The sequence below is a fragment of the Manacus vitellinus genome, unplaced genomic scaffold (genome assembly GCF_001715985.3).
Source record: "Manacus vitellinus isolate BGI_N305 unplaced genomic scaffold, ASM171598v3 scaffold_10_pilon, whole genome shotgun sequence".
In the NCBI taxonomy this organism is placed as follows: domain Eukaryota; kingdom Metazoa; phylum Chordata; class Aves; order Passeriformes; family Pipridae; genus Manacus; species Manacus vitellinus.
The window spans coordinates 19,264,245-19,288,145 of record NW_021938838.1 but is presented as its reverse complement, the minus strand read 5'-3'; the positions used below and the strand labels follow the sequence as shown (position 1 = coordinate 19,288,145).

Below are 23,901 nucleotides of genomic sequence, written 5' to 3'. Positions count from 1 at the left end.
TGTGAAGAATTCACGGTCACAGAATTTTTGATACCATACTACGTCGTTTACTAGAAGATTAACTTACATCTGTGATCTACCTTAGGATGATTTTAAAGTGGAAATCACACTTCGATTGTATCGTCAAAGCTGATATTTAATACTTTTGTTAGTGGTGCTAACTAAACATTTTTCAGCTTCAGATGATTGGGCTATACTGTTTAGGTTCAGACCTTTAAGGTGTTTTCTTTATTTTCTAATTTAAATTTATTTTTTAAAAATTTGTCTTGAGTTTTAATTAATCCAACTGAATTATTGTTAATACACTTGTGAGAAAAAACTGCATATTGGCTTAAGCAGATTGGAAGAGGCAGGTGGCAGTCAAATTAGTGAAAACAGGCAGGAACTGTTTATTCAGCTGGGGCATTTGCAACGTGAAATTTTGGTCTGTAAATGAGCTTTACTCTGACAAAATGATGGTGGTGTCATTATTGTTATTACTTGCTTCCACATTCTACCCTTGGACTTACCTGTGTGGCAGTAACTGTGCTGCAGCTGGAGGTCCCCAGCCAGCTGGCAGGGCCATGGCAGCAGGATGGACAAGGGCCACTCAAACAGCTGATGAATTCTTGTTCTGATTCTCCAGCGTGAGATGTTCCTTGCCATAACTGTTCTGATGTGAAAAGTAAACGTGTGTGTGTGATGGGAAGTAACACTGTGAGGAGAATATGTGAAATAACACTGAGCACTAGGTTAAGGTTTCAGTTTTCTCAGCTGTTAGGAAACTGTATTTGAAGTGCTTTGGGTGGATGACTTGACAATGTTCTTTTCCCTTTTTTGGGGGGTTCTCAGAAACAAGGATCAAACTTTGCTGCAAAGGATTGGTGTGAGGAGGCAGATGACTGGGGAGTCAGTGATGCTGCAGAGCCTCCTGCATGTGCCTCCCTGCTGGGCTTAGGTGAGGCAGTGAGCAGCTCCTTGTCCAGAGAGCTGGACTGTGCATCCCAGCTCCAACAGCTTCGCTTGGCTGAGGCTGCAGAGGGCTCAGGTTCCCAGGACACACATCCTGCAGCCAGTGAGGAAATGGTCATGGAAACACCTGGTCCTGCTCCTGTCTTCCAACCCTTTTATATTAATGTGGTGGATGAGGAAGACTGCAGTGGCTTCCTGGATACAGACCATGCAGATGAGCTGCTGAAGGAGTATCAGCAGAGAGAGGGGCTTGATTTGGAACAGATGATGTCAGAAAGGTGAGAACAGGTTTGGATTTCATGGTGAAACTGGAGGAATTGTGTAGTTTCCTGTGTGCTGACTGATGATCTAAATGGGACTGTCACTAAACCTGAATGATTTTGTTTGGAACTGGCTCCTTCAGGAACACTGGTTTGTTGGAAGAACAGAACAGTGCACCCAGTTCTGTCAAATTTTGAGTTTTTCAAAGATGCATCTATTTCTGAGCAGTTGGAATGTTCTTGGGCTGTAGATAGAGCAGAGGACAGTCAATCTCTGGATCCAAACCAGGGTGGCTGAAACAATATCTGTGCTAAGTGCCACGGGTTTATATTGTGACATTTGACACTTTTTCTTTACAAGGCTAAAGCTTTTCTTATGTTGAAGTTGCATTTTTAAGAGTTCAGGGATTTAGGGATTTCTGGCTAGAGACTGTCATGATGGTAAGACTCCTGAAGGTTTAGTAAAGGTTGTCTGAAAAACAATTTTTGAATGTAGTTACTGAAAAAATTTTCTTAATAAAATGTTTAACTTAGGTGGTCACAGTGAGCACTTATATCCAGGTCATTTGACTTTTCCTGAATTGTGGACAATGTTGAGTTTGTTTATAGCTAAAGCTACTGTCCTTGCAGAATCTGCATAGAACACTTGTCAGCAGTGGTGTTCCTGTTGAGTTTTTTGTTGACTTTTATAGAATCATAGAACCTTAATTATGTTTGATTCAAAACTGAAAAAGACAACATCATAATTTTAAAAGTAGAAAAACTTTTGAGAAGTTACTAAAGGGTTTTTTGAAGGAATAAAGCTGGTGGATTTGAATCCCATGGGATAGTTTGAAGCACTGTTAGTAATTGTAAGCCACCAGAAACTGAAGAACCAGAAGCAGAATGTTCACTTGCAGCCCCAATAGGAATTGTCTCCTAACATATAGTTTTGTTTAGTGTACTTAGTGTAATTTAATGTGAGTGTATAGTAACCATTGCTTATTTAAAACATGCATGTCATACTGAAAACTTTATTGGACATCTTGTTTCTTTCCTTGTTTTCTTCCAGCTTTGCAGGTGAAGGTGGTAATGAAAAATATGAGAAGAGTGAAATCAAAAGCTGGGACCACACGTTTCATAAATTTATGAAAAGAATATCTCTGTGTCCTGAACAGATTCTAAGGTAATCTAGTTGTAATGGGGAGATACAGATCGTAGACTCGCATTGTTAGTACATCAAACCAAACTATTTCATTGGAAAGATATGTATACTTTTATTTCTTCATCAAAAAATTTATTATGGTTGTTGCCATGGCTGTGTGGTCAGGCTTCAGTCCCTGGTTGGGCTGGTTTTGTACAAAGTCTGAGTAGATGAGAAGCAAAGTAGGATCAGAGGCCCCAGCTCTGGTTATGGGAGACTTTTTTGACACAAGACCTGATGAGAAGAGACCCAGACTGTCTTCGAAGACTCACTGAAATGCAGACACAGATTTTCAAGAGACAGTTTTGAGGTGGAAGTCTGGGAAGTAAGGTGGAACAGTGCTGTGCTGTTGGGACAGGTCTCTGAGGCCGCCTCCTCCTGTCAAATTTTGTAACCTGTTTGTAATTTCTAATGTCTCAGTCCTTGAGATGTTACTGAATTAAGAAATTACTTGTTTAAAAGCTTCAGTTCTGTAACAACTTCTTGTGCTGATCCCCTGCAGTCTTCAGGTCTTGTAAATCCCCAGAGCTTTCCCCAGAGCAGAAGCAGCATAACCTCAGAGTAGCTACTCTCCCAAAAGAGGAGTTAATTCTGCATGGGAGCAGAACAAGGGGATTAAATCATAAGTCATTCATAGTAGCAGATAATACACAAGGTTTTCCTGGGTCACACCAAGTGTTCCAGAGCTGCCTGGCTGGTCAGGCTGGCTCAGTGTAGTGACAAGGCACTTTTTGCTTTATCAAGTTTCCAGAATCAAGTGGAACCAACTGATGCCTTTGTGATGGGAGCTAAAGTCTGAGGGACTGGTTACACATATAAGAAACATTAGGGACTTTCATTAATTAACTACCAAAGGTTATACAGGAGATGTAGTAACACAGAGTGCAAGTAACATTTCTTACAGCTTTTCACTGGATCTATCACTTTGCAGTATTGTGCTCTTGGAATTTTTTATTCTAAAACATCACCTCTGGTGATCCCTGGGGTGTAAAATATTAATTATAAATAATAAAATAGTTAAAATAGTTAAAGTCTAATATTATATTACTAAAAATATTTTTTAAAGTTTAAATATTAATATAACACTCATTATAATCTTTCCATAGCCCTCCCTTTGCCCTCCCTGGGTTATGTCAGTGCTGTTGGACTCCCATTGCTCCTGGGCTGTGGATCTTGTTGAGCTTCAGCAAAGCACACAATCTCCTGCTTGGTGTTCAGTGGAAACCATCCTTGGTCTGGGTTTCCTGTTAGTTATGAGGCTGTGAGATCTCTTAGAAATAAAACACCAGTTCTGAGCCATAACTGCAGTGGGTTTGAGACCTATTCTGTGTTGAATCTTTTCCTTGAATCTTACCTTTTACTGCTGCTATTTAGGATTCCACTTTTCAGGAAAGTGTAGTTTCCTTAATTAAATGAGTCAAGTACAGCACATTTTGGAGGTGTCAATTCAAAGCATTTATCTCCTTAAAACCAGGTCTTTCCTAAAGATTTTCCATGTGTTGACCTTCCAAGTATTTCCCCCTTCCCATCTTTATTCTTTGGTTAATGACTCTTTTGAAGCTTAGGCAACGATTCTGACTCATAACCATGGTTTTTACTGCAAGCAAGTTCAGAGATTGCAGTGAAACCAGAACACAGTTGCCAAGATGTCAGTTTTCCTGTCAAATAATTATTTGTTCCTTCCTTTGTTCTCTTAGATACTCCTGGGGTGGGCAGCCTTTGTTCATCACGTGTCCTCCAGCCAACATCAGCCAGGGCGTTCCAGCCTGCAGCACCTGTGGGAGCAGCAGAGTGTTTGAGTTGCAGCTGATGCCAGCCCTGGTCAGCCTGCTCCAGAGTGACTCAGGTGCTGAGCTCTGCCTCAGTCAATACCAAAACTGTCACCTTTTTGGTATTTGGATTGTTTCTTTTTCCCCACAGGCACTGATGTGCCTCACTACAGTGATCATGTTCTGTAGAATTCACTGTTTCCATTAGAGATTTCGCTGAGCAAAAGGGAGTACTCTGATTGCACCTTCACTTGCTCACCAGTGACCTTTAATAACTGCAGCAGGGATCATTCCATGACCCTGGGAGTAATTTGTCTTTATTGCCTCTTAAAGGAGGCCTTGGAAAATAATAAATATTGTCAGATAAGATTGCAGATACTTAAGGAGCTCTTTAAAAATTCCAAGTCAGCTTGCTTTAAAACGTTTAAAATCAGAAAATGCTGTGTACATAGGAGACTGAATATGAGAAATATTTTCTGAATTAATAGTTTCTGCAAAGACTGAAGTATAGTGGTAAGCAATAGTCCCCAACTATGTCACTTTTCTTGCCTTCACCTGCCTTTGTTGTTTTGTTTTTAGATCTATCAGTGGAATTTGGAACTGTTATAGTTTACACATGTGAGAGAAGCTGTTGGCCAACAAATCACCAAACACCTCTTGAAGAATTTATTTTTGTACAAGAAGACCCAGATCAGAAATTATTTAAATAAATTGTATTTCTCTACATAGATGAAAAGTCTGTTGGATGTTTTTTCTTGTTATGGGTTTTTATTTTTTCCTAACTACAGCGGAAAGTGTCTAACAATGCAACAATCCAGTTGTGCTGCTTTAATTTTAAACTGCCTGCATTCTTCTCTGGCATTCCCTGTTGGTTTGGGCTAAATTGCAGTATCTAAATTGACTGAATGGAGGAGTAATTTAAGTCAGTGTCCTTCGAGCATTCTGTACAGGTTTAATGCTGCAGCACAAATTAGTGCTGTAAAAGTGTGTGCTTAAAATGAGGGGAGGGGGAGACACACAGACAGACAAACAACAGGACAGCTTGAACTGGTGGAATGTGTTTGCAAAGCTACTTTTCAATGGAAGAATTGTAGCTTATGACATCAACTTCTAGAGGAGAGTTAGTTAACTTAGGCTGAGTAATAATAATAAATATACAAAAAATATTAAATATAAATATGTTAAGTAGATTAAAAATATCATAGAATATGCTGAGTTGGAAAGGACCCATCAGGATCATCGAGTCCAACTCCTTGCCCTGCACAGAATAAATACCCCAAGAATCCCACCATGAGAGGATTGTACAAATGCTTCTTGAACTCTCTGTATAGTAATATAATACATAAATATATTTATGATCTAAATCTATTTAATATATAAATATATAATATGTATAGCTATATTATATAAATATATTAAATATATAACCATTACTTATATAGTGATATTGAATATATAAATATATGAAATATGTATGTTTAAAATATAATCTATTTCAAAACAAACACGAGCCAAAGCTCTCGTGTGCCGGAGCGCTCCGTGGGTGCTCCCGCTGTGTCCGGCCGTTGCCTGCCGGGTTGCCAGCGGCTGAGTCCGGACGGGGTTCGCTGACCGCCGGGGCGGTTCGGCGGGAGCGACTCGAACCCCGGGGCGCCAGCTCACTTCTACCGCTCGTCCTCCGGCGGCAGGCGGCGGAGCAACGGGCGGCCCCCCCCCCACTCCCCCCGCGCCGGCCGTGAGAGGCGCGCGGAGGCCGCGCCGTGTCCCCCACCTTCAAGGAAAATAAAACAAACGCACGCGGCGCCGCTGTCGGGGCCGCTGCGCTTCGACTGGCCAGCCGGTGTCCCAGCGCGGGTGCTCGTGGTGGCCGGCGAGCATCGGCTCAGACTTGCTCAAGAACCTGGTGCTCACCGGCTTCGACAACAATCTACGTTGTGCGCGGCGGGCGGGGCCGGAGCGGAGGCCGAGCCGTCGGGTGGCGCTCGGTTGGAGGGCGCGGGCTCGGCGCTGCGCTCCCGCCGCGTGTTGAGCCGGGTCCGAACCGGACCCGCCCGCCCGGCCCGACGGCCCGGCCGCCGCGGCACCGCCGGCCGGGGCGCCACAAAGGGCCCGGCACTGCGCGCCATCGCCCCCCGGCCCCGGCCCCGCGCGCCGCTGCGCCCCTACCCCGGCACGGCACGGCACGGCCGCCCCCGGACCGCCGGGCAGCGCCGGGGAACCCCCGCACACCCGCTGTCGCCTCGCTGCCCGGCCGGGTCAGGAAAGGCTGGGCTTTGCCCGGTGCCGGCGTGCCGTGGTGGTCGGGGGTGAACTGGAGCGAGGAAAACCCGCGGGGAGGGGAATTGTGTGTTCCGATACCGGGCTGTAGAGCCGTCAGCGCTGGGATCCGGTTACGGCGCGTCCCGCGGGCTCCTGCTTTCACTTTTGCTTCCAGATATTAATCTGAAAGTGTGTGGGAAGGGCAGGTGTGTGTGGGGGGGGTGATGGAAACGGGATAGAGAGAAATGCTGTCGGCAGAACTTCGGTTACCCGGTGTCCAAACCTGTATCGATTCCTTACTGAAATGAGGAACAGCGCATGGTTTCAAATCCAGCTGGAGCACAGTCTGTTCCCTTGAGTACCTTTGTCCTGCCGAGTGTGCCCAGGAGTCACACCTGGAGGAGTTTGGGGTTGTGCTCAGACGGGCTGAGCGGAGCAGCTCGTACCTAGAACTGTATCAGCTCGTAGAACAACAGCTACTGGTTTGCCGTGTTATCTCTACAACTCAGACTTTCCCACTGAGATACGCTTAAAACACATTCTACAAGTTTAAAAAGTAATTCCAGATTGTCCCTTTTGTTTAGAGCCTTTCCAATTTGAACATTGTAGCAGGGAAATACACTGTAGAAGAGAGGAAACCTGCATTTTCTGCAGTATTCCCCCTTTTTTCCCCACCTTACCAAGTCAGTTGTGTCCTCCTGCAGAACATTACAATAGAGTTTAATAGCTCCTGATTTTCCAGTTGTTCATTAGGCATAAATCTCCTGCTTATTGTTTTGCTTATTATAATTTAGGTTCTGGTATTGTCTTTCAAGGCTGACTTGGTTGAACTCCATTAACTTAAGTACATGTTGGATCAGGGCTGTCTTCATTTAACAATATCGCTGTCAGTGTTTCATGCAGGACAGTAATAGTTTATTAACATAAGGAATGGGTGGGTAGAAGACAAGGTGAAAGCAAAAAAGTAATAATTAGGCAAAGAGGAAATTTGCTATCGGGGGAATAAATTGCTTTTGTCAATATTTGTGATATTGTTGAGGGTTTTCCTTGGTTGTTAAATACTAACAAACCTGAACACTTGAAAATACTTTATATTTTTATAAGTAAGTTGTGATTTTTTTTTAAAAAATATTAATACTAAAAAAATTGGTAGTTTTGAATACCAGACAACTCACAAATATGTGACTTAAATATACTGTGTTGAAAGGCTGTTGTCCTCAGGAATGGAGAACAAAATGAATTTACTCAATATCCAGGTCTGAATTAAGAACATGATATATGTTCTTAAGAAGTTCTGATGCCTTTTCTTCCAGCTGACTAAAATGGTAGCTGTGTAGAAGTTGTTTAATAGGTGAACTGTTAAATTTTGATCATTTTGAACTGGACTGGAGCTTCTGTTAAGGTCTAATAGTCTAAGTTTTCTCTCTGGAGAAAACCTTCCTTTGCCTCCCTTACCCTGTTTTTGCTGTTTGCAGTGGTATTTTGTGTCCCTTTGTCCTCATCCCCAGTTAAAATACTCAAAGTTTTCTGGGTAGTGGAAGTTTTAACAGAGTTTTGCCCTTAATTGTTTTGCCTTGAGGTTCTTGGTCTTTTTGGCTTTGGACTAAACAAGCTTTCTGTGTCTCAGGAGAAAGAAAGGAGGTAGAAATGTGTTTTCATGCAAATACCATTTTCATTAAAAGATACAAGGCCATGGGTACTTACTCTGATACTGTGGGTGATAGAGTTTAACAATCTCTGCTTTATAATACATTTCTAAGGCATTGTATCTTTTCTGTTTGCTCTACATTCACAAGTGCTTATATTTAGTGTTTCAATAAAACTCTTGAGCTATTGCAGTTCTTAGTATATTAAAGCTTAGTCCTTAAATTAAAGATATTCCCTTCAGAAAACAGGAATTTTTATCTTGGAGTTTGGATCTTGCATGCAAAGGATGTTCCATAAGTGTTTTTTTCATAATTCATAAAATGAGAAGTGTATGAGAACACCCTCAGTGTCATGTTTACCCTTCACACTGCACTGTCAGGCTGAGAGGAGTGTGCAGTGAAAGTGTTGCTGTGTTGAGTTTGTCACCATTATCTGTGGGAATTGTGAGAAACATCTCTGATACTCAGGAAAACTGTCCCTCCTCCTGGTTACAAATGTTAAGGACAGGAGAGGACTTCTAAAAAGAGTCACTGATCAGAGAAACTGTTTAATTAGAGGAAAAGTAGTAACAAAGCTAGGAATAAATGTCAGAGTTCTAGTTAAATCTTAATTCTGGTGGTGGGGGTTAAAGACATTTGAATTTTTGCTGTTCCTGTGCATATATTAATAAATAGGAACAAGGCTTTTAGGGGAATTGCAGACATGGCATCCTTTGAGGTTGTACACCACAGGTGTTCTGTGCTGTATGTTTTTAGACACCTTGATTGTGTGATTGGATATTTTTATTTTGTAAGCTAACTTCATTATTTTTTAACATGCACTTGGGCAGTTAGTCCTGTGACAGCCAGTAAACCTCGTGCCCTGCAGTGTGTGTGTAAGATGGGGATGCAGCCCTTGGTTCAGTGATGCAGTTGCTCAAAGCCATGTTCATTTGTAAACTGGTTGGTTTGGAGCAGCCTTTCCTGCACCTTGGGGAAGCCCAGAGCAGAGTTCAGGGTGGGAGTCCTGAAGGTAATGAGGTGATCACTTGTGCCTGTCCAGTTGCTCTAGTGCAGATCTGACACCTGAAAAGGGGTCTGTAAAGTTTCTGCATTTTGGTCTCACCTTTCCTTCAAACTCTGTTCATGATTTCGTTCCTTCTGTTTCCGTGGAAGTGAAATGCCTCTCTTGTTTGTTTGTAGATTGATTTGGATACTATTGATGTCAGCAATCTCAACAGGCAGTTTCTGTTTCAAAAGAAACATGTTGGAAGATCAAAATCACAGGTGAGGAAAAAGTCAAAGCTCAAGTCTTCTTGCTCAGTATTATTTTATGGATAGTGTTAGAAACATGTCCCAATGTAGTTTCTGCTGTGCAGAGGTAAGTGTTGGTTGGTTATCATGGCTATCCACAGCATTAGGGTAGCCAACTTACTCGATACTCAACTGGTATCAAGTCTGTCTTTAGAGGGAAGGAAGAAATAATAAGTGTTTTTTTTGTTTTCTTTTTTTTTGTTTTGTTTCTAGGTTGCCAAGGAAAGCGTGTTACAGTTTTGTCCAGAAGCTAATATTATAGCTTACCATGATAGCATCATGAAGTATGTTTGGTTTTAAGCTCTAATTCCATGTTTTGATTTGCAAGTACTGTGTTATTTAAATGCTACAGTGGTGTGCTTTAAAGTATTTTACAAAGCTTCCTCAGTAAGGAGAAACAGCTGTAAATGTGAGCCTGCCACACACCTGAGTGTGGATTTTGCATGAGTTTTAAGCTCTGGTAGTAAGCTGTAGTCATTTGCTTGTGTCTGTTTTTCATTTTATTAGCAACATTTGCCATATAAGAGTCCACACTGTAAGAATGCCCTGATGTCTTGAGCAATAATTAAATTAAAAGAAATGCAAATGTTGAGTCTGCAATTAAAAAAATTAAGTTCTTTTCGTGTGTGTGTAGGTAACTGTTGTTTATATATGCCCCAAACTGTTAAAATTTAGTCTTTGTGAGCTGCAATCAGTGAATAGAGTACAAGAATATGTAGATTTTCATTAGCTGTTTCCCATGTTTTAATTTCTATTTGTCCAGTTTCTAAAAAATGGATATTCTGTAACACAGAGGTTTGAACTCTGATGTTACAGTTAGCCAGAAACACTGACTCACTGCATCCTTCCCCTGAAACAGTAAAACTGTTAATGCTGTTTCCTCTTTACCATCCCTTCTTTCCCACCTTCTTCTTTAAATCAGAGAAATGCAGTGTAAAGATGCTGAAGTGTCAGGATTTCAAATCTCAGTCTTGGCTCCTGGAGGCACAGTCAGAGCTGTGGAGCTATCTCAGTGTAATGAATTATCCACAGTCTGATGAGCTGTGGTAATTACAGTGTGCATGTTTTAGCCACAGCTGATGGTTTTTAAGGTCAGTTACCACAGCTCAGCCAATTTACTCATTAGGTCAGAGTAGTTTAATCACTTTTCCTTGTCTGCCCGTTTCATTGGTCAAATTAGTACTAATTGCAGTAGCTTCCTTCCAGCAGCATAAAATTCAGGCTGTCACCCAGCTTTAAAAGGGGCAGGAGACAAATGGGGCAGTTAAAGCCTAGCCAAATTTGTAATACATGTAATTTATCACATGGACATCAGTCCAGCCCTTGCATGTGCAGAGTTTCTGTTGTGGATAATGCCCCAAGTTTGCTGTGCCATTTCAAGTGCTGTTTTTCTCTCCCTCAGCCCTGACTATAACGTTGAGTTCTTCCGCCAGTTCACCTTGGTTATGAATGCTCTGGATAACAGAGGTGAAGTTTGCACTGTGCTTTATACTGGGAGATGTTGGTGTTCTTAGAGACACAACTGTAACTGTTCCTCTCTTAGGTTCAATCACAAGTATCCTCTTAACCCACCTGTAGTTGGGCTGAGCCTTGTGTGCTTTGCTGGCAACTTGAAGGGCACTTAGTGCTCCTACAGGTGCTTTGAAAATAAACATGATCTGCTACATTGCTGCTTTCTGGGAACTGATGAGTGTTGTGGGTGCCCATGTAGCTTTGTGGGTACATATGTAGCTTTATTCAGTTGAGTTGCTGTGTTTAATAATGTAAATATATCTTGTCTTAATGGGAAAACGGACTTTGTGAAAATGGTGTAGTGCTCTGTAATGAAACAAGGCAGATTAAGGATCAATGTTTGCATAGAAAACTAGTTTGAATTTGGAGAAGTGAAACTTTTTTTCCCCTAATTATTCACTTTTTTTCTTTAAAAACTCTTGATTTGCAGCTGCCCGTAACCACGTGAACAGGATGTGTCTGGCTGCTGATATTCCTCTTATAGAGAGTGGAACTGCAGGCTACCTTGGACAAGTAACAGTTATCAAAAAGGTTAGCCTGTGTGTTACTCTTGTCACTGCTATTTTGGACAACAGGGAGTTGGCTGTTTAGAGATAGAGTTACAGTTCATCTGTTAATAGCTTACACTATCAGCAGCCTGCTCAGTGTGACAAGTAAATACTTCATTTTTCCCCAGGGAGTGACAGAATGTTATGAATGTCAGCCTAAACCAACTCAGAAGACTTTTCCAGGCTGCACAATCCGAAATACGCCCTCAGAACCCATCCACTGCATTGTGTGGGCTAAGTATTTGTTCAAGTAAGTGATTTTTTTTTTTAAGAAGAAGAAAAAAGGTACTGTGGTTCATTCTTCTGGTTTCTAAACCTACAGACAGAGACATAAAATGGACACACTTTTTTTAAATAAATTGTAATGGGTTTTAGATTAATTTTACATTATAAACTTTAAATTTAAATTACAGTGAAAACCTCCAGTTCCTTGACCTGGGTTTTGGGGTGGTTATTTTTTTTCTTTTAATGTAAAGATGGAAGGTCAATTAGACCTTGTTTTAATATCACAAAAAGTAATGGCAGAGTAGTTTGGCACAGCAGTGTAGGTTGAGGTTACTTTATTTTTCATCTTTGTGTGGAGTTGAGCACATTTTTCAGTTTAGTGCATGTACTAACAAGTGTAAAGTTTGTTGGAATCTTGGATATCCCACAGGTTCTAAAAATGCCTTCAGTTCTGCAGTCTAAATATAAAGCTGGGTGAATTATTGAGTGAACTCTTCTGCTAAATTCATTTTTGTATTGAGCATTTGGTGTTGTCAGCGTTAAGTCCACATGTGATGAATCCCAAAAGTTTAAAAAGCAATATATGAAGCGGCAGTCTGACAGCAAGAATCCTCAAGTGGATATATATTCATTAGCAAATACTTCAGTCTTAACCAGTGTGCTGAAATTCTAGTGTTGTGTTGTTGTTCTTAATATTCTGTAGCCAGTTGTTTGGAGAAGAAGATGCTGATCAAGAAGTCTCCCCTGACAGAGCTGACCCTGAAGCTGCCTGTGAGTGTGATATAAGCTGGTATCTTACCCCGTTACTGAAATGTTCTATTGCAGAGATTATGACTTGTTTCTCTACGTTTCTTCAGATTAGAGTTCAGCTCCATTTTCTTTTAAGAGGATTCTATTTCCTGTACCCTTGGACAACAAGAGTTTGGGGGGTGTTAGCTGTAGTCTCCCTTACAGACTGTGATCTACACTGTGCATAATTCACTTCTCTCCTTTCGCCTCTTATTAGATCTTTGAAACAATTTCAGTGTGTGTTAGGTAAGTCAATCTGTGCTGCCTACCAGAGGTTTTTTTCATGAGGAATGTGTAAAAAATACTCTTCGAAGTGACAATAGTTTAATAGCTTCACCTGTCAGAACTGCAGCCCTTGTGGGCAGCCTGAAACATTATTGAATGGTCCCTTCAGAGCAGGGTGTGCAGTGGGTCACTGTGCTCAGAGAGAGCAGCTGTGAGGAACACAATCAATGCACTCACTATTCCTAAAGTTCCAGTTCCACATCCAGGTGTAAGATATGAGAGAGATAATAGCTTTTTGTATGTTTGGAGTCTCCTGCTCCCTCTGCAGCAGATGGTTTTCCCCATGTGCCCAGGAATTTAAAGTGAAAAGTGAGCTTGAAGTGCAAATGAAATATCACTGATCTTTGCAGGGTGATCTTTTTTCCCTTACATATTTGGAAGTGATGGAGCCTTTCCTTCCCTGCATCTGGAGAGCTTTTCTTCTGAACAGAGGACTGAGTGATATTTGTAGTCATTGCTTTTTCCATTTTTAGCTGAGGGATTGCAAGGAATTACAGGGATTGTTTGAGCTCTTCTAGCCTTCAACATTTCAGCATTAATCTACATGAAGAATATGCCCATTTTGAGTGACGTTTTTGTAGCTGTTCAGTATTTTTCTGTAAGAACAGTAATCATAGTTACTGTGAGGTGGATAAGCATCATTGTTGGTTGCTTCTTTTGGATCCTTTGATAGATAAATGGACTTTTGGAGGGGAAGCTCAGAGGATCCTCTGACTCTTCAAATTCTTTGAACATCAGATAGGGATCACTGGACAGGTTGTTCCTATAGGAAGTGCAGAATGAAATAGGTGAGTCTTAAAAAGAGTGGCATATAAAATAACTTATAACACTAGCTGCTGGAGGACTTGAAAGGTAGCAGACACAATGCCACTTATTTCAGCAGAGATAGCAGGGCAGCTCCAGGAGGTGTGATGGCAGCCTCATGTCTGCAGTGGTGCTGCTGTGGTCACACAAGGGGTGTGAGTGCCCAGCTGGCAGCTCCCACCCTGCAGTGCTCACTTGCTGCCCCTGCCCAGGGGAGGAGAACCACACAAAAAGGAAAACTCACAGCCTGAGACAAGAACAGTTTAACAATGGAAACAAAAAAGATGTAATACTAATACCAATGATAGTAATAATTGGAATGAAGAGAGTGAGGGGGGAATAAAACTGGAGACCAACCAGTGATGCAGCTGCTCAGCACCCGCTGACTGGTCAGTGCCCAGCCAGTGCCCAGCCCCTCACAGCCACCTCCCCCAGTTTGTGCTGAGTTCTGGAATATCCCTGTGGCCAGTTCAGCTCAGCTCTCCTGGCCCTGCTCCCTCCCAGCTTCTCGTGCTCCTGCTCCCTGGCAGAGCGTGGGAAACTGGAAAGTCCTTGACTCAGAGTAACCTCCTGGCAACAACTGAAGCAGCCTGTGATCAACATTATTACTTGAATCCAAAACACAGCACTGGACCAGCTACTAGAAAGAAAATTAACTCTGTCCCAGCCAAAACCAGGACAGTCAGGGAAGAGTCAATGCAACCTTTGTAAAGGGAAGTCGTGCCTTGCACGGCTCTGGGGGTCATTTGAAGGGACCAGCAGAGGAGGAGCAGAAACCAATAAACCTGGGGAGGAGCAGATCTGTTTGGTTTAACCATTCTGAATGTGCAGGGACCAGACTCAAAAACTCAGGTTGTGAGGAACCTGAGGGATATAGGCACCCAAGGGGAGAAAAAAGGGTGAAGATCCTGAACTGCTTGAATGCTAGAGATAAATGGTGATTAGAGGAGTGTCTCAAGGGAGATGTGTGCAGTTCAGCATCAATGATTAAGCAAAGTCACCCAGAATAATAAAGATGAGGAGTAACTGCAAAAAGTGGTAGAAAGGTTCACAATACAGAATGACTGAGCAACGAGACATGAAGCAGATAAATATGAAATAATGCAAATGAAGCACTGGTGAAAGGGGGAAGCGTTCACAAATTTACATCTAAAGTGATGGTCTCTGAGTTGATTTTTCTCATTCAGTCAAGATGTTAATAGATAGTTTTATGAAAACATCAACCTGCTGCTTACTAGAGATCATGATGGCAATTGTTGCATGTGACTGGGAAAGAAAGAAATTATTAGCATCTGTATATGGAATTTTTTTGTAAAAGAATAACCAGAGATAGGAAGCTGACTTTTTTTTTCTCAAGTCCTAACCAAGCTAAGACTCTTGGGCTAGGAAAAGACTCCTAAAAGGGGGTGGTTAGATATTTATGAAATCCCAACACTATGTGGAGAAAATTAATGGGAAACAATTTTTCCTTGTTTCTGCCAATGAAGGAATTGGGTATCATCAAGTTAAATCAGTGAGTTGCAGAGGCAAACAGGAGCAGGCACACTCTGTCTAATTCAGCTTTTGTTGGGTGCACTAAAGCAAATTTATGGTTCCTGCATAACTTTGATTATTGACTTGGGAAATATTTGGATGGGCTTTTCCTTTTTTTTTTTTTTAATTATTTTTAATTAAAATATTGCTTATCACTTCATTAATAGGGGAGCCAGCAGAAGCAGAAGCCAGAGCACTAGCATCCAATGAAGATGGTGAGATTAAACGTGTTTCAACTAAGGAGTGGGCTAAATCAACTGGATACGATCCAGTTAAACTTTTTACTAAGGTATCTTCTTTATCCCAGATAAATGTCTTTATTTGAAGTGTATGAGGTGCTTTAAAGTCAAGTCAAAACCCAGCTTAGACACTTAATGCTCTCCATCAATTCTGTGATATTTTGCTGTCATGTTGGTCTCTTGCAACGTTTGCTCGTTTTTTGGCATTCCATGTGCATCAGTACAGGTGGCTTCAGCAGCTTGGCCATACTGTAGAGAAAAACCCATTTGAATTGCTTTTAACATGAAAAAGTGTGTTTGACTTCTGTAAGATGTCACTGGGCATAATGGGAACCAATGTGAGGGCCTAAAAGCCATCAGTCATCTTCTGTGTATAGTCAGGCTCTGGCATAAGAAAACAGGAATTGGTTAAGGAGTTTTTGTTCTAAATAGTTACTGAAAGTGGATAAATACAGAAAATGAGTTCATAGATAGTGATAACTTTCCTTTGGAAAGCCATTGGCATGTAGGTAAGAGTGTCTCAGGGAGAGCATACACAGAGCTGTAGTGGTGGCTTCAGTAGGCACAGGAACCCCCTGTTTGGACTGTTGTTTCTTGATTTTCACTTTAGTCCTCCCCAGATTAATCAGAGCTGTGTCTGCTCAATGCAGTGAGTGTTAGAAAGTGGGGGATGAGAAGTTTTTAGAATCTACTTTTATGTAGTTGAAAATATTTTCAAGGAGAAAATCTAAACCTCATAAATCTAATCCTGACTTTCCGGTTTCACAGCAGATGTAAAAATAAAGTGTGTCTTTTTTTTCCCCCTCTTTAATTTAATTTTGTTTTCATGTTTCTTAGCTTTTCAAAGATGACATTAGATATCTGCTGACAATGGATAAGCTGTGGAGGAAAAGAAAGCCTCCAGTGCCACTGGACTGGGCTGAGGTACAAAAGCAAGGTAACTGTCCCTCCTCCTGCTGTGTATTTTTAAGTTTTACCTGCTATTTTTTAATGCACTTCTGTGATATGTACATATTTTTTTTTACTGTCACAGTTGAGTACTGATAAAGAACGTATTAATTCTTTGCAATTCCTGAAGATTTCAAATTTTTCTCTGTACAGAAAAGGTTTTTCTAAGACTGTTTTGCAGTCATTACTTCAGATACTCAGTATTGGCTGGAGAAAATACACATTTAACAAAGTTACATGTCAGCTTATTCTAGGCCACCTTACCATAAGCACTGATAGATTTATCTCTGAAAGCTGAGGTTTGTTGAAAATTTACATTTGCTGTAATTTGTGCATGCCTGGGTGACTGATACAATAGCTGCTGTTGCAATTTTAAATGCAGATTTGTTGTAAAATGTTGGGGCTGCTGTAGGTTAAGGATACTGTTCTTCAATCTAGAAAATATTTAATTTTGCTGAAATTGGAAAATTATTTGAGAGAAGTACTGTGGAATTTATAAATATTGCTGATCTTATTTATTTTTTTTTTTTCCCAAAGAGCAAAACGTATCTGACCAACAAAATGAATCCTCTGCAGTGTTGAAGGATCAGCAGGTTCTCAATGTCAGGAGCTATGCAGACCTGTTCTCAAAGAGTGTTAAAACCCTGAGTCTTCACCTGGCTGAGAAGGCTGATGGAGAAGCACTTATATGGGATAAAGTTAGTTTGCCATATATAAACTCTATAAAGTCTCTACATATGTAGCACAAATGAGTTGGGCTCATTGTTTCATTCCAAAATAATCCTACTTAGAACAAAAGCGTTTCCTCACTGAAAGCACTTTCCAGATAAACAGATATATTCTTTAAACACTCTGTATTTTGTAACTCACTGAGGGTGAGGATTGACTGTTGTGATGTAAAATAACTTTGGCATAAAAAAAGAGTTTGTAAATATGGGGGGGCAAAATAGTAAAATATTATTACAACAGATAGTAAAAATACTTCTTTCTGAAGCACTCAATGTTTCAAACTGTTTGCTTCAGTGTTGAAAATGTTTAAAACATTGTAAGATTTAGGATTTAGCCTTTTTTTTAACATACAAGACATTTTATTAGTTCTAATAGTCTAATTTTCTATTAAAATGCGTGTGTTTTGAATTGTACATAGTCTTTAAAGTATTACTGCTCTGTCTAAGCACACCATCTGAAAGGGGAAATATGTTGATTTTGAACTGGAGTAGTGTACAGACTTTTTTTAAAGCTTTCTGGTTTTAAGGTTTTAGGAACCATGTGTTGCAAACTATTTCCAAGGAATATTCTGACTTTTAAATGCTTTTTGCATTAACTTGTTAGGATGACCCTTCTTCCATGGATTTTGTCACTTCTGCTGCGAACCTCAGGATGCATGTTTTTGGAATGAATATGAAGAGCAGATTTGATATCAAGTGTAAGGATAAAATATAACATTGCTTTATTTAAGTAATCACTTATACTTCTTGTTTTCATTTGCTGTTAAAATCTGCATACTCTTGCTTATTTTGCAGCAATGGCAGGAAACATTATCCCAGCTATAGCTACTACTAATGCAGTAATAGCTGGTCTGATAGTGCTGGAGGGTTTGAAGATCTTATCAGGAAAAATAGACCAGTGTAGAACGGTAAGTGGGAAAAGGAGATTTTCCTTTCTTGTTATTTACTATTTCTTGAAAAGTTACATTTAACATTTTTTTACTCATGTGGCTTCACTGTCTCTCACTTGTTGCTTCAGTAGATTCTGGAGGTGCTGAGAACTTTCAGTCACAATGTAAAGAGAAGTGCAGTGTCAAGGCTCATTAAATTGCCGTGGTTTGCTGAGGATTTGGTGCTGGGTGGGAGAGGGAAGCAGAGTGCCCTCAGTTGGATGTGGCTGTCCCGTGTTGCAGATGTTTGGCACAGCTGCTCAGTCAGCTCAGGGGTCAGTGAGGACTGGCTGGGACAGGACTTTCTCCTGCCCAGCAGGAATGTCAGAGAGAAGCAGGGAACACGCACTCTGTGAGACTGAGAGAAGAAATCTGGAGCAAAGCAGATTTTATACATGCTGTTATTTACAGAATAACTTGTTTTCTTCTGTTTTGTCCTCAAGATTTTTCTGAACAAGCAGCCGAATCCCAGGAAGAAGCTGTTGGTTCCTTGTGCTTTGGATCCACCAAACCCGAACTGTTATGTGTGTGCAAGTAAGCCAGAAGTGACTGTGAAGCTGAACGTGCACAAAGTTACTGTGTTAACACTCCAGGATAAGGTAAATCCCGAGTCAGATACAGCTTTCATTGTGATCCTAATACTGTACATTTTTAAAGGTAGGCTTTTGTTCACTGTGTTTTGACTGAGCATCACCTGCTTATATTTACATTTCTCTCAGCTTCAAGAAGAGCTGGATTAACCAAGATGTTTCTTGCCCATGTGTGTTCTGTGTCTTGTGAAGGAATGTTTGCATTTGGTAATTTTTTGATGGTTTTAAAGCCTATTCATATCTGACAACAACAAACTAAATTTATATTGCAGTCAAATAGTTCAGTAGCCACATTGCAGTTATGTAGTCACAATTGATTTGTAATTCTGTCGTTTTATGAAGTATTCTAAAAAACTTTCCAGCATATCTGAACCTGGAGATATCAGACATCAAAAATATAATCATTTTGTTCGTGGAAGTGGAAAAAAAAGAAAAGCATAGGCTTTCAGTAGATGCCAGGATAATAAAATCAACATAATTCAAGGTTCTGCTTTTATAAGTGTGTTGAAGTCAGATATTGATTAAATAATCATATTTGTATTTTCAGATACTGAAAGAGAAATTTGCTATGGTAGCACCAGATGTACAAATAGATGATGGAAAGGGAACTATCCTTATCTCTTCAGAAGAAGGAGAAACAGAAGGTATGAGTACTGAAGGTTTTTAGATAAGAGTAGACAAAACCTTGGAAGAAACCATACAAAATATGTGCATAGCAGATGTTGCAGTGTTCATCCTGTAGACTGGTATTTGAAGAGAACTGGATTTGCAAGTGTTTTGAGTGGCCTGAGAACAGGCAGTGGTATTGTGTGCAGGCCTGCATGTCCAGCTTTCCTGCAGGAAGTACTTCCAGGATTCCTCTCCAAAATAGGTACCTGTTTGCAAGCCCCCTTCATTTTGTGGTTCTTAAAGGGTGGTCTGTTTATGATGCTTGTAGGCCCTACTGAAGTACAGATATCGTCTCCAAAATGTTCCTAAATGTAATTGTGAAGAGCTTGAACCAGGGGTAAATAAGTCAACATAAGTAGTTTTAACTCCTAACAGGCTTAAAAGTCAGCTTTTACTTTAAATATAGCTCATAAATGCTAAGCTTATGTTTTTACATAAACCTTCTGGAGTATTCCTTTCATCATATTGATTCAGGTGTAAAGGATCTTTATATAATAGCTGTAAACACTGCAGGTTTTATTGTTTTTGTAGCAAATAACCACAGGAAATTATCAGACTTTGCAATTCGAAATGGCACTCGACTACAGGCAGATGATTTCCTGCAGGACTACACTCTGTTAATCAATGTGCTTCATAGGTAAGATTCTGAAATAATGATTTGGGATGTGTGTATGTAGAACAGTTCCACAGGGGTTTTCCACTCAGAATTTTAAAATACATGAACGAAGTTCCGAGACTAAGCTGCTGAAAGCAAATGTAGAGGTAAAAGAGGAATTGTTGGGGTTTTTTTATGAAATTATAGAGTTTAAGGCTTTTTGTTTGGTTTTGTTTTGGGTGGGTTTTTGTTGTGGTTTTGGTTTTTTACAACAGCATCAGAAAGGTTTCTTTGAATAATTTGTCATTACACAACATAAAAACACAGTGCAAAACCAAATATACTTTTGGGGAAACAACTAGGAAGAAACTGCCATTTGAAATAAAACAAAATTTAAAAAGGAAAAAAACCTGAGGTAATAGATCCTCTACTTGACTACCTGTGTTGAGAAGTCACTTTGAAATAACTGGTGAGTGTATTTAACCCTGGATAAGTAACAGACACGTTATAGACAGTAAATGAACACACTGCATGTTCAGGGAGAGTAGGAGTGGGACATTAAGGAAGAAAGGTGAGCTCAGGTAATGATTTTTCTGCCTCCTGAGCATGTTAAATCCTGGCCCTGGGTGGAACAGTGTTTATGAATGGACAAAGCACAAATTACAAAGGAGGACTGACCAGCTTTGCCTCTTTTTTGATATGTTTTTCTCCTTTTGTCATAGTTGCAGGGTGCTGTAATACTTGAATGATGTTTTCTTTGTGAAAAAGGCAGGGTTTTGTTTTCTCCTGGGTGTTCCAAAGCATATGTGTTTTTTCTGCAGTGAAGACCTAGAAAAAGATGTGGAATTTGAAGTTGTTGGTGACGCCCCTGAAAGAATTGGCCCTAAACCATCCGAACCACCATCGAGGAACATCAGCAATGGGAGTGATGATGGAGCACAGCCCTCAACATCAACAGGTAAATAACAAGGCTTGGTATTTAATTAAACCAAATAGTCTTTCAACAGTGCAGTCCAATTAAAGTAGTTGTCTTCAGTTTTATGACTTAACTTTGCCAAAACAAAATAAAAGGCATTTAAGTTGCCTCTGTGTATAACTTGAGATATTAAATAGAAAAATGCACATTTACAGTTGTTACAAAATGCACAGAAGTTTACAGCAAATGCAGCTTGAAATTGTATTATTTACCTGGCAAGGGCCTGGTGGGGTGTCAGCTTAAATGCATCATTTGCACAGTGATTTAAATAAAGTTAGACCCTTCCTAACTCATGGTCACACTGCTGCTTGACAAAAAAGAATCAACCAAATTTATCACTTTCTCCCTAAACAGAAAGGACTCTGCTCTCAGGAAGAAATACCATCACCTTCCTAATGTGGACTTTCTTTGAACACACTCAAAATAGCTTAACTTAAATGCACATGGAATGCTTAAGAAGTGGAGGCTAATGAACAGGAAATGTCACACTGTTTGACAGGGACAGTGTATGAATCCAAGGACTTGCTGTGGCAGATGTGAGTTAGGGATCCATAGTTCTGTTTACACTGTGGGATGCTGTTCCCTTGCCTGACAGATTAAAGCAGACAAGTATGTAGTCATTTGCCTCCTGTTTCAGGGGAGACTAAATTTAAAGAACACTGCTAAAATTTATTTCAAATTATATTAAAAAATAACAAAAATAGCATAAAATTAGTTTTTACAGTGAATTTGTGCTTAAAAACAAACCAAATCCACTAGATATCTTATAGGTTCACATTTGGTTCTATTTTGCCTTTTTATACTATCCATTGTTATCCTCTAGCTCTGTAAATCTGCTCACCCTTCCACTTCTCCCTTTCTTTGTGGGTTCTCTCTCATGGAGTGTGGCCTCTCTTGGGAGTTCTACTGAGTGTGGATGGAGAGGAGAGGCTGCACTACAGCTTGGGGTTTGGAAAAGTTCTTTTCTCAAAAACTGCTCCAGGCAGCATGGGATTGTTCTGCTTTGTGCATGCAGAACAAGTTACAGAGTCACAAAATATGCTGGGCTGGAAGGGACCCCCAAGGACCATCAGTCCAACCCCTGGCCCTGCACAGGCCCATCCCCAGAGTCACCCCCTGTGCCCCAGAGGATCATCCAAACCCTCCTGGAGCTCTGGCAGCCTTGGGGCTGTGCCCACTGCCCTGGGGAGCCTGGGCAGTGCCCAACCAGCCTCTGGGGGAAGAACCTTTTGCTGAGATCCAACCTGAGCCTGCCCTGACACAGCTCCAGCCATTCCCTGGTCCTGTCCCTGGTTCCCCCAGAGCAGAGCTCAGTCCCTGCCCCTCCTCTGCCCCTGCCCAGCAATTGGAACTGCACTGAGGTCTCCCCTCAGTCTCCTCTTCTGCATTTCCCTAATTCTTGGGTTATTGCAATATTTTCCGTACCTTTGGTGAAGAAGGAATAACACAGTGAAAGCTATATTTTATAGTCACTTCAGGGAAATCAAAAACCCTCTTGCAGTCAAATAGCAAAGAACAGGGATAAAGAATGTTCCAAGGTGGATTTCTTGTATTAGAGACGTGCTTATTGTTGTGTATGAAAATCAGTTGGAGGGCAGGCTGTCTTTGCAGTATCCATCTGTGTGTTGCAGCCCCAGATCAGGACGATGTGGTGATTGTTGACTCTGAAGATGAAGGTCCTTCGGGCAATGCTGATGATGAGGTGGAGAACAGGAGCCGCAAGAGGAAGCTGGGCCAGCAGTGTGAGTGTGGCGGGGCAAAGAGGGCTCGTGCGGGGCAGGGCTCGGACCAGGACGACCTGATGATCGTGGATTCTGAGGATGAAGGCACTTCAGGCAACGCTGAGGAGGAGAACAGGAGCCACAAGAGGAAACTCGAAGAGAAGGGCTGCGAGTACGTCACCACCAAGAGCGTGTGCTGAGCTGGCAGAGCAGGAGCAAGAGCATTTGATTGAACACACAAATGCCCCTTGACAACATGATAATGTAATACTGTAACAGCATATGGTGTTGGGATGTGAAAAATGTCCAGAACTAGACTAATGTTAAGGCCTTGGTTCAAAGTGAACACCAAATCACTGGCTTAAATAATTTGTGTCTGCTTCTCTTGATGGTAAAGCTCCCATGTCACTAGACTTGTCCAGAAATGTTTTCCATGTTAATTCCATATATTAAATGTAATAGAAACATAGCTTATAAATACTTACAGATAAGTATTTGCTTAAACAATCATGGAAAAAGCATGTTATTTCTGTGTAAATACCTCTTAGGTATCATCCAACAGGGCAAAAACAACGTCCACTTGTTTAGTAAAATCTGATGCCCAGATTTGAAGCAACTAGACTTCTAGTTTTTCAGTGAGTACCTTTGAAGTTTCCCAGCAGTGGCCTGCCTGCACATTTACTTATCCCTTATTCCATGTTGTGAGGGCTTCACCTCCAGCATTCACACAGTCACAGATGCTTGAAGAAAAACATTTTTAGCCTAGTCCTAAACATTTTTCACACCCTGAACAAGTAAAGAAAAAAATTCAACAAAGCAAATTAGTGCCATGTTCTAACAGTGTTCTCAAACATCAGCTGGCACTGTGTACATTACTGTAAAACTGTTAATTTACTCCAGTTTTTCAGCTCGTACTGCCTGGTATGTCAATGTAAGAAGCAAATTTTTGTGTATTGTTACAGTTTCAGGTTATTTATATTTGATGTTTTGTAAACTCAGATACTACTACTATACTGTACATCTGATGGACCAAATAAATAACATCTGAAATACTTGCTATATTTGCTTGCACAGTCCAAGATTATGCTGACTTATGGGATTTTACAATGTATAGCCTTCAAAAATAACTGTATTATTTCCATTTTTCTAAACATAACCTAGTAGTACAGAACTTAAGCTTCACTTGTTTGAGGTGAAAGGGGAATTTTTTTAATAAAACTTTTGTGAATGTTTTTTTTTCTTGGACAATCAATTATTGGGCTGTTCAGCTGAAGCAGTTGCACCACCACACACATGCTTTCACCCCCTCCTGCCTTCAGAAAGAAGAAAGCACTGATTTTTATACATTACACTTTGTGTAGGACAAAAGTGCAATGTTTTGAATCAATATCTTAAAACCTACTGCATTTGTGGGTGTTGGTAGGTCTCTAAACTATCAGTGTTGGTTCT

General features: G+C 40.7%; 2 protein-coding genes across 2 annotated transcripts; both read left to right on the top strand.

The window, feature by feature from the left end:
• Positions 1–792: 792 nt before the first annotated feature.
• PDCD2L (programmed cell death 2 like) lies at positions 793–4,899 on the top strand (the record flags this gene model as incomplete). The annotated part of the gene is made up of 4 exons (XM_029965568.1): positions 793–1,229; positions 2,263–2,376; positions 4,092–4,240; positions 4,743–4,899. Coding segments are annotated over 4 exons (831 nt in total), but the record flags the coding sequence as incomplete, so codon positions are not given.
• A 4,269-nt stretch (positions 4,900–9,168) lies between these two features.
• UBA2 (ubiquitin like modifier activating enzyme 2) lies at positions 9,169–23,684 on the top strand. Its single transcript, XM_018086436.1, has 16 exons — positions 9,169–9,334; positions 9,575–9,645; positions 10,764–10,828; positions 11,304–11,404; positions 11,550–11,671; positions 12,350–12,417; positions 15,225–15,346; positions 16,134–16,233; positions 16,782–16,942; positions 17,577–17,670; positions 17,768–17,880; positions 18,345–18,500; positions 19,039–19,135; positions 19,692–19,797; positions 20,577–20,713; positions 22,363–23,684. Exons 2-16 carry the CDS (start codon positions 9,641–9,643, stop codon positions 22,650–22,652), a joined length of 1,737 nt encoding a protein of 578 aa, XP_017941925.1. The 5' UTR covers positions 9,169–9,334; positions 9,575–9,640; the 3' UTR covers positions 22,653–23,684.
• The last annotated feature ends 217 nt before the right edge of the window (positions 23,685–23,901 follow it).

What these genes read in the sequence shown, in the direction of transcription:
- UBA2 (XM_018086436.1), top strand. An exon ending in AAGTAACAGTTATCAAAAAG is followed by an intron (nt 11,405 to 11,549) that starts GTTAGCCTGTGT and finishes ATTTTTCCCCAG; the next exon opens with GGAGTGACAGAATGTTATGA. An exon ending in TTAATCAATGTGCTTCATAG is followed by an intron (nt 19,798 to 20,576) that starts GTAAGATTCTGA and finishes TTTTTTCTGCAG; the next exon opens with TGAAGACCTAGAAAAAGATG.